We start from the raw sequence: 10,748 nt of genomic DNA on the forward strand, positions 1-10,748 counted from the left end.
TATGATTGTTGAAGACGGCCAACCGGGATTTGTCCCAGTATGCCCAATGGCCAGTACACCAGACTATTTTTTTTTTTTTTTTTTGTGCTATTTTTATCCACTTGCAGCCAGACCACAAGACACTTCTTTGCATGTTATCTTGTTATAGAATATTTATTATACACTCTTTGACCATAATTATTATATTCATACAGTATGTGATTTGTCGGGCGCACAAAACAGTGGGTGCCTTTCTTTATGCCTTAAAGTTATAGCAAGGCTTAGTGCTGAAGGGAGATATGGGTTGGAAAAATGCCAAGCAGTACAGCAGTTCTGTACAGCCAATTATGAGGAAGCAGCTCTGTCTTTTGAATCCTGGTGAACTTTAATCCACATTTCAATAAAATAATGTTGTCACGCACTCCTGTACCACAAAAAAAAAAAAAAGTGGTACAGGAGAGTGCAGTCATACCAAAGCAGTTTGTCATGGCAAGTGTACCACTGAGTCACTTGTTCCATGAATGCCGTTCAGAAACATGAAAATAGTTACCATGAAGGACATTTGCCAAAACAAATCCTAGCCGAGTTTTACCTGGGCTTATTATTGCGTTCATTATGCCAGGGGTGATAAGCAGACACCCTACTCACATCCATGTCAGTCTGTCAGGCATTCTGTCTCACAGACTTAGTACTGTCTTGCTCTAATGCAAACACACCATCAGTCTCTCTTATAATTGTAGCGTGTCTTTGGTGTAAAATTGTAGAACTTCCAAAACTTATCAAATTCTATAACATTGGCAAAGCATAAAGAATTTCTGTTTAATTCTTCCTCCTGTTTTTTTTTTTTTCCCTTGCATTCAGAGACCATTTCACTGTAGAAGTGCCGTTACCAAGACTGGTTTTCCAGACCTTGCCAGAGCAGATCAAAGAGGGCAAGCTTCTACAAGTATTCCCAGTGCTGTTTAACGTGGGCATCAATGAACAGCAAACTATAGCAGAAAGGTACTGCAGAAACTCTTTGTTCATTCTGAAGCACTTGTGGAAAACCACTCTTTATGTGAACATGTTAAACAAAGCCAGTGTGGTCTTAAATGAATCAAAATCAGATAAAGAACTAGAGTTGTTGACAGCTTATTCTTTATCCTTTACTCTTGACAAAAAATGCATTTATATCCAGAACTGCAATTAATTTGTAATCCTTCAATGTGGGAGGCATTCAAACCCCTAGTGGCATACCCATATTCACTGACTGGCAAAGAATTGTTTAATATGCAACTCTGTTGCATTGACTTATGCCCAATGGTAGAAAATGCTCTGGGTTTTATCAAGTAGTAAATATAATCCCACCAAAAAATGTGCATGTAAATCATGTTGTTTTTCTGTGAATGCAGCATTTACTGCATTCAGCCAAATAGTTTTAGGGAATGTCTTGATGCTCCACCATAACTGTCCTTATTCCCTTTGTCATCCTCTCAGGTTTGGAGATATCTCCCTACAAGAAAGAATAAACCAGAAGAACTTTGAGATGTTAGAAGCCTATTACAAATCATTAAGTGAAAAGGTGCCAGTGGAATGTGAGTGCAGAGCGACTCTTGCTTGCTGTAATCCCACAAAGATGTGGGAAAAAGAGTATTGGCAATCATTTGTTAATATTTGGTTTTTCACATTTCTGTAGTTTGACATCAGTGCTGCAGCCACTTCTAAACAATTTTTCATAAACTTGTATTCTCAAAAGAACACAAACAGACCCAGTCACTGGCAATGTGTTTATGTTTTCTATGGACAGGTCTACCATGTTTTCAAACACAAACTGACATAAAGGAATTACTTGAAACACTGGGCCAGAATGTAGTCACAAAGAAGAGAAAGAATGTGGAGATACTATGGATAGCTGGAACGGTGAGCAGTGTTTTTATTGTAACTTTCTGTCCCTGTCAGGAAGAGTATTCTCTGAAGCGTATACCTAAACTTTCTCACTGCATAGCTAAGGTAACTATAAACTATAAACAATTTTGACATATTCATATATCATGGGTTTTAATGTAAGCACTTAGTTGAGCAAACAGAAACTGCCTGAGATCATGGATTGATTTCCGAAGGCGATACTGTACCTGTCAGTGATTTGCTCTAAATGTTCCTACATTGCATCTGATTTAAACAAGACAAAGCATCTACAGCCATTCTAGCTGCTCTGTCTGTGAAGCTGTAGTTAGGCACACGGGTACTTTGCTAGGATGCTCCCAATGACAATGCTATATGTTGATGATAAGATGGTATAATTTTACCATGTTCACCATTTTATTTTGTCTAACATTTGCTAAACACTAAACACAATGTCCTGCTGAGGCTGATGGAAATGTCATTAGTTTTGCATGTATTTGTTTTTCAACCAAGGTATTAAACAAATTAAATTTTGAACCTATGGATTTCACTACAGAAAAAATTAGAGGATCGCCAAAGTTATTACAATCATGAATGTCTGCTCTGAGTTTCATGACAATACATCCAATAGTTTTGGACACATTTAAAGGTGTTATGTGTAAGTTTTTGCTGCTGCTAAATAGCCAACATTAGCATTATCAGCTGTTTACTTACTAGTCCAGAAGTCCAGCATCAAACTCCATTCCTTTACTCGCAAAGAGCTGTCTCCAGCGGTGGAAAGCAACGCCAGTGTTAACTATTGTTTTGCTTCTATTTCTATCACTTCTTTTCTTCTACTGAAATTAGCATGCTAACCAGCTAGCCCTGTCCTGTCTCGTGATACTACTTTACGATAGTTAGTCACTGTAGTGTCCAGTCTGCCCTTCAGCATGATAGGATGAAGAAGTAGCGCTGCTCAGAGGGCGTATTCTAACTGCTTGTCTTGTAATTTCAAATATGGCTGAAGCTTTTTGTAAGTAAACAACTGTTAATGCTAACGTAAGTTGCGTAGCGATAGCAAAAAACTCACTTATAGCACCTTTAACTCTGAACAAGAAATGTCAACTTGCTGGTTTGTGGTAGAACAACATGCACATGTAAAACACACTAACAAAAAAAGGAGAGTTTGCACTAATGATGCACATAAACATTGCATGTATCTTTTTTCCATTCTTCTATCCAGATCTGCCGAAGGTTAAATGGCATCAGGTTCACCAGCTGTAAAAGTGCCAAAGACCGGACATCCATGTCTGTTACATTAGAGCAGTGTGCCCTCCTACGTGATGAACACCAGCTCAGCAAGGATTTCTTCCTCCGTGCTCTGGACTGTATGCGGAGGTAAGATAGTGAAAGTAGTAAATAGTAGATCACATAAAACCTTTGTGGGTGCAAGTTATTTTCCAGCCACTCCTAGTTCTGATATTAAACAGGTCAGTTCAATCAAATTACAAAAAGACATATTTTTCTACTTTGACCTGGTGGTATGCTGGGGAAAGCTCTGTGGTTGACAGCTGAAGAAAGGCTAACGAGTGGACCTTGAGAAAAGATAACTTTCTCAAATTACTATTTCCAAGGTCAAGAATAAACTTTAATGCTCAGTGCCTCGGATACTTTGCACATATCCCCAAACTACACTGTGAAAAGTTTTAAGTACTTTCTGTTAAACCAATAGTTGAAAACAAACCAACGAAAACAGTTGATAGTGAGTCCTTTCAGGTAGCTACAGTAACCAGGACATTGTGTTTACAAAAATCGGGATGTTATTACCTTATTGAAATATCTGGTCAAAGTAATAACCTGCAACTGCAACTTGTGCCTATGAGCAAAAGCTGACACCATCAATTGCACACATCAAAGGCATTTTGTCTGCACCTCCCAGCTTATCACCATCAGATGTGCCAGTATAACCATCATCATGTGTTTGCTCCACCACCACCACCTCCCCTCACACATTCAGTGGCAGCCATGCATGTTCCTATTAGTGCTGCAGGGACACTGTTGCCTTTTGTGTTTGTGTTTGCCAGCAGGGTAAACACAAACATCTGCATCTGTCTAAATCTGATAAGGTCTAATTTAAGAACCTTTTTAAGGCTGTTGGTGAAGTGCACGTCTCAAACGCCTGTGGTAATGATCTGTGCAGGCCAGCTGATGGCAGCTGTGTTTGAAGAGTAAGAGGACACAACAATCCTTGACCCAAAGACACAAATGCAGTCAGTGCAGTGCATAACAACTGATCACAACTCAACTGCTTAACATATTCTACAACCAGCGAGATTAATTAAAAATTGGTGTAAATGATCTTATTCAATAGTCCCAATTTACAGTTACACAATAACCAATTTTCATAAAATAATCAAGTTTTATTAGTTAAACCCTGCAACAGCTTTAAATGATATTTATGTTAATTTACTCAAACTCCAACTGATTTGATGAACATGTTGTAGATGTTGGACTTCAAGTAGTCAGGACAAAAATAAACACCTAAAAAAACTCTCCACAAATATTCATCTCTTCAAACACAAAACCATGAAACAAGATAATCCCAGTCGCAGGTATATTTTACCTTTCACCGCCCACTGTTGTGCCTGTGAGACAATAGCACTGCCAGCACAATGTAAAGTTGCACGCAATGTGTGATATACTGTATCTATCAATAGATTAGTCTCTCGTCTTTTCCGACATTGTGGTCGTTTTCGAAAAGTAGAGATGGCAGCGTCCTGTGACGACATCGTGTGGCTTCCTCTGTGTATTTTCTATGTGTTAGTGTTTTATGCCCCAGTGTGGCTACTGTATGTGATGTAAGGTTTTTGTTTGACTTGTTTTATGTGAGAGCACCAAAACCAAATTGCCATCAACTATTATTATTGAAATGGCAGTAATTTATGTAATTCAGAATCTTGAATCTAAATATAATCCAGGTACAATGCACTGCATAGTAAACAACTGAAACAGGAGCGGTTATAAAAGGCTTAGCAGAACATTTACAGTCAGCCGATTTGATAAGTAAAACTTAGCCAAGACAGGCACATGTGGCCGGAAATATCCTAAGTAGCCCTGGGCACATGTAGAAATTGTTAACATGTTAACTGTTAACATGTCTATTTGCCTCCAAGTTAACAAAGGCTGTAGGTCTAATTAAACCTTGATACCTGATTAGACTTTAATAAGAAGAATTTAACATTAACGTAGTGTTGAAATGAGGTGAAAAGGGGGATCCAAAAAAACAGGTTAAATTTGGAAAATAGAGACGGGGTAAATAGAAGGAGTAAAATCCAGGTAAAATCTGGATCTTAAGTGGCAAATATGATACATGATATATTATAACATTATAGCTCCAACATTTTTGTTTTTTGGCTGAAATGTGGGACACCCTTTTACTGGAATTAGTTTGGATTAAATATATAGGCACTAAATTAAAGCTTAATCTTTTAAAACGAATAATATATACTTTATATCTATCTGCATGGTCAAGTGTGATTAAAAATATCAGGGCATTTATCATGAGTAAAAGATGCTGTCTGCTGGTTTGTCGGATCGCACCTCTTGTCTGGTCTGGTAGACACTGCCAGTGCAGTCTAATGTCATTGCTTTAGTAAATTATCCATTTTCTTTCCTCTTACCCGGTGAGTCAGCGAAGTTCATACTGCACCGGAACAATAATGTGGCCAAACGAGCGAATAAACGTGATACTAGAAAGATCCTTATTTACTTAAGTTTCAACCAGTGGAAAGTCACAGTTTGTATCTATAAAATGTAGAGCAGTTTCAGTCATTTAAGGTAACTGGGCTTGTTGTACTCAAAGCAAGCTGGGAGCTTGTCTCATCCTTGTCAGTTAATGGTTTTGCCAGAATTGGCTTGTTATTTGCTTTGAATAAAAATAAGGCAGGCTTATATGTTGGTGAATAGACAGGCTGGACCAGCTGACCTCATTTTTATTCTGGGGCTACCCAGGTCACCCAACCGTGATATAAATATTGGTTGGAGGCAACTACAGCAGCATTGTAACAGCTGCATTTTATCGTGTGTAGTGTGCAGTTGTCATTTACATAACCCGCTGTTCCGCACATGCTGCAACAAATACAGAGGAAGTATATACAGTGTCTTTTAGTCAATCTGTTCTTCCTGTCAGTCTAGCGATCAGGTATTTCATGTAACCTGATTCTTTGCCTCTACTAAAACCCCCCGGCATGTGCTTGCCTGTATTTTCCTAGTTGAAGAGCCTACAAATTGTTACATGTGGAGCTCATGTGGAGTTTTTAGTCCAGTTTCTCATACATATCTATTGAGTCTTAAGTCAGAAAATGTATTAATGTGATATTTACTCACTCAGCACTCACTTTGCTAGACAGATTGTTGCATTGAGGGAATATATGAAGTGCGCTAATGTCTCTTATAGTGAAATGAATAAACCGTTTTCACTGGTTGGTAATGATGTTTTAAGTCCTGCCAAAAGTATGAATCATAAATAAATAAATATCATAAATATCATAAATAAAGTATGAATGAAAGGATTTTTTTTTCCAAAGGAAAATCAATACTAGAAACTTAGCTGTCACATTCCACAAAAAAAATGTTTTAACTATGACCGTAAGCATGATTCATCCACTGATTCATCAAGCTGCATGACTCCTTCCTCCATCTTTAGCCCATTGAGTCATCTCAACACATTGCATACAGTGCAGCTTTTCATGAGCCTGATTCTCACTATTTGTGCTCCGTCCATCCCTGCCTGCTTGTCTGTGGCCGTGATGCTTCTAGAGGCAAAGTCTGTACTAATGGCTCTGTGTCTAAGTGGGCCTTCTGGCACCAGCCTGGATGGGCTCTCAAATGATCAATCTGTGGTAGAAGTCCCACTTAGACAGCATCTAGACTGTACTAACACCACAGTATTTTGATCTATCTCTGGCCATTCTGTTTCACTCTGATGGGCGCCCCTGCAGTCGGCTGACCCAGGGGGACATTGGGCAGTGGGAGGATCCTGAGGCTGGCGCCGTGACAGAGAACAAACCAGCGTCACGACACTTTTACCCCATTGCCCTGCTGCTTGTTAGCTCCCACTTACTGGTTGTGTGGCTCATTTTAAGTCTTGTTTTTCTGCTTGCAAAATATCAATAAATTGCTGACAATGCCATCTCTACTCACTCCTTTTTTCTGTGTTTGCTGATTATTCCTCAATGAGTGGTGGTAGTCGGATTTAACTGGTTTTCGCGTGTTAAAGGTAATTGCAATTGCTGTAGGGCATTCATTCCTGTGCAGTTGCCGAGGACTGGGGGAAACTGATTTCAATCAGGTGGTATTAAGTAACATAACTGACACTTAAAAAGTTGAACCTTTCCTGATTTACCAGGAGTCTTTTCTGATAAACTGTTAGTTCTTAATATTTGACAAGAGCAAACTTAACATAATATGGAGTTCACATTAACTAAATACTAAATGCATATACAATATACATAAAGGTAATTTTGACTATCAGACATTTCCATTTTAAGATAAACCTAGTGTTATTCTATATTTTTCTTATTCTCAACAACAATGTTGTATATATAGTCCTTCTAACAGTATTGTCTGACTTTCCTAAAAGTCAGACAGGAATTTTTTCAAACAAAGTGCATTTGTTGGGTACAACTTTCAGCTGCAGATTAATACACATTTTGTGCAGCAGTGAACTGGTGTATATAAGATTGGCTCAAACTTTAGTGTCCATTCATTTAATCATAATGAAAGGACATGTCAGGTAGTGCAACAGTCTGGCCCACTTTTAAATATTTTTGGAAAGCAGTGGGGCTTTATGGCAAAGAGAAATAAGCAATACGATATTTGGATACACAAACAATACTTGTTAGTAGGATCATTTCATTATTGCTTTTGGTCTTTTCATGTGATTTTTTTTATAAGAAAAGTAGAGAATATTGCCAGCCTTACCCTTTAACCTGTAACATCATCTGAAACAGCTGAAAATTTGAAGAATTTGAAAAATTTGGTTAACTAACAGAAGCAATATGTGAAAATGATGTGTGAATGGTTTTTTAGAGAGTTATATGGTTCAAAAGGGTGGCTAATAACAGACATACGCATGTTCACATTTAGGTTAGGTGTGGGTATTATACTAAAATTTGGAAATGGATGTGCTTTACAAGAGTTGAACATTCATCATTTTCTGCAAATACAGCTAATGTATTGCCAGCTGAAGAGGGGTCCAACCACTTCTGGTATTTTGGTTTATTGAGGCAGAGCAAATTTAATTTACTCCAAACAATAATTGTTATAAAGACCTTTACACCAGTCTTTCAAGGGCAGACAATCTCTCCCCTTTTTTTCTTTCTCTGTCTCTAACACTCAATTGCTCAGTCGCAACACTACAGTATGCTATCCGTGTGAGTTTCTCTGCATTTCCTACATCCATCTTTCCCTCAATCCCTTTGGCAGAAAAATATCCCCACAGAATGATGCTGCACCAAGGTGTTTGACTATAGGGATGGAAATAATGAGGTGATGCTCAGTGCCTGGTTTCCTCCATACACATCGTTGGGAATTGTGGCCAAATAGTTTAATCCACGTTTCTTCAGACTAGAGGATCTTGCTTCTCATGGTCTGAGGGTCGTTCAAATGCCTTTTGGCAAACTCCCATTGGGCTGTCCTGTACTTTATAGTGAAGAGTGGCTTCACTCTGGCCACTTGATCATAAAGGCCTGATTGGTGTACGTTTTTTTTTTTTTTGTATGGTTCTCCCATCTCTACTAAGAAACTCATCAGAGATAAAACCGAAATTAAGCTGTCATAAACTTTATACAGTGTGGAGGACCAATCAGCTTTTGAACCCTACAATAAACTTTAGCCCTGTACACCTAGAGACAGCTTCAGAAGAACAGACAGAGGTTCACTTTCTTTTTCAAGGGCATATCAGTTACACTTGGGGGGAACACTCATCTATCATATGTTTTGAAATCTAAAACTCTGGCTCTCGTTTCACACCACGTTACGCTTCCAAACAGAAACATAAACTGTGATATATGACAGAAGCATTAGCAGACACAAGTTCATACAGTGTCAGGGCACTTTATGGTACTAAAACCTGAATAAATAAACCAGGTCTTGGCTGAAAGGTAGTTTTTTTTTAATTTACATTGAGCGTTGGTCGTGAATATAATAGCAAAGTGCTCCAATTTTAAATCTAAAGGACTACTTTTTTTTGTTCTGAAGGTCTCTCACACAGTCCTCTGATGGAGGATGGAAGAAAAGAGACAGACAGGAAAGTTCTTCACTGTTCCACTGGAATGTGTTAAACTACAGCAGTTTATTTTGGCCGATTAATGAGTCTGTTTTGTTTGCAGACTCATGAGCCTCAGCTAAAGAGATTGCGGTGAAGGTTATTTGTGTAACAACCACAACCACAGAACGACCGCAGGAAAAAAAGGATATTTAGCTTCTCAGTGAGAACCACACAAATGTAAATTTAAATGTGTATGATATTTGCATGAATCTAAACGTCCAAATCAACCAACACTAGGAAGAGGAAAGATGACTTAGAGGGCCTAGATAATGTTAGCCATGGTGAAGCTGGTAGCCTGAGTCTGAGGCATAGCTGCAGGGGAAAGGAGAAGAAGACTGGGGAGGAATTGCGACCAAAACTGCACAGAAAATAAGAGATGTGAAGAAGTCACAGGTAAGAGAGAGGGAGAGAGCGAGAGGTAGCGAGGCTGCAACACATCTGTGACAGAGGGGAGAGGTATGGAAGTATGTTGACGACAAAACATTTGAGATGGTACAAAAAGTATTCTGAGTGATGCTCAGTCTCAGTCTGAGATTTGTAAGAGGAGGATCTGATTTTTGCACGCACGTGCTCATTTCTGAGTCTGTTCTCTCAGTTTTCTCCAGCTGTTTTCTGCAGCTTCTGAGCAGATCTGAGATCGCAAGAGGTCGCTCGCCAACCTTCTTGACTAGCAAAGCCGCAACAGGACACGCCCACATCCAGATGCCAGGTTAAAGTGTTTTTCATAGTTAAAGTTCGCACAAGGAAAAAAGTCAGCTTTTGAATATATTGCTCCTCTTTAGACAGCGATTTGCAAGCATAGAACTATTTAGGACAACATATGATTTACATATTTTATGCCCATATGTCTCATCGTTTAGCTTACAATTTCAATTACTGTGGGTTTGTGGATCTGCACCGTAGATGGACGTTTAGGAAAATTCTGGCGGACCAACTGAACCCCTTACCCTCACCTAGTTCATTCTTACCAGCGTGTTGGGTTTGTAGCCATAACCGTAATAATTGTATTATTATTATTATCTGTTTGTTTGAACCATTAGATTTCTCGATCCCACTGGGAGTTTGATCAGATCACAGATTTCTGAGGGCAGCATACTGCTCAGAAGTGACAATGAGCGTCATTTATAACTGCTTTTTCTTGGAACAATTCTTACAATTTTTCCTGTTAAAAACAGACAAAGACGATATGAGAAAACCCTACATCTGGTTCAGAAAATCACACTAGAAACAGGAGTGGTCAAAAAAGGGCACTGTCCCAGCGTTTCTTTTGAAAGCAGACGGCGGTGTCTCGCAGGGTGACCCTCCACTTCCAGGCCAAGTGTCTCTCTCACATTTTGTCATCGGTATATTTCCATACACAGATGCGTATGCGAGAGCGCTATGTCGCATTGCCTCTGCTGGACAGAGGCAATGCAGAATGCAGCGCTATTCTCTTTTCTTGAGATTGACAGCAATCGGTGAAATTTCCGTCCCCAGCTGTTTCCTCTTTTGCTTTTGAAACCCTTCCTGTTTAGCTAGATGTTGCCAAGCAATGAAAATGATTTGAAGTATATTTTATGATGTTTGAAACAGGAAAGCG

General features: G+C 39.0%; 1 protein-coding gene across 12 annotated transcripts in view; it reads left to right on the forward strand.

The window, feature by feature from the left end:
- The window catches only part of inpp4b (inositol polyphosphate-4-phosphatase type II B), a 237,754-nt gene that overhangs the window by 224,561 nt on the left and 2,445 nt on the right, over positions 1-10,748 (forward strand). For 6 of the 12 annotated variants that reach the window (XM_040147195.1, XM_040147196.1, XM_040147198.1 and 3 more), the window contains 5 exons: positions 841-981; positions 1,456-1,553; positions 1,766-1,878; positions 3,083-3,237; positions 6,840-7,106. In XM_040147195.1, coding sequence (XP_040003129.1) covers positions 841-981; positions 1,456-1,553; positions 1,766-1,878; positions 3,083-3,237; positions 6,840-7,014 — 682 coding nt within the window. In that variant the 3' untranslated portion in view covers positions 7,015-7,106. Of the gene's footprint in view, positions 1-840; positions 982-1,455; positions 1,554-1,765; positions 1,879-3,082; positions 3,238-6,839; positions 7,107-10,748 lie in introns of those variants that run through there. The other 6 variants (XM_040147206.1, XM_040147205.1, XM_040147204.1 and 3 more) reach the window with 3 other exon arrangements.

The sequence above is a fragment of the Xiphias gladius genome, chromosome 15, assembly GCF_016859285.1.
Source record: "Xiphias gladius isolate SHS-SW01 ecotype Sanya breed wild chromosome 15, ASM1685928v1, whole genome shotgun sequence".
Classification (NCBI taxonomy): Eukaryota; Metazoa; Chordata; class Actinopteri; order Istiophoriformes; family Xiphiidae; genus Xiphias; species Xiphias gladius.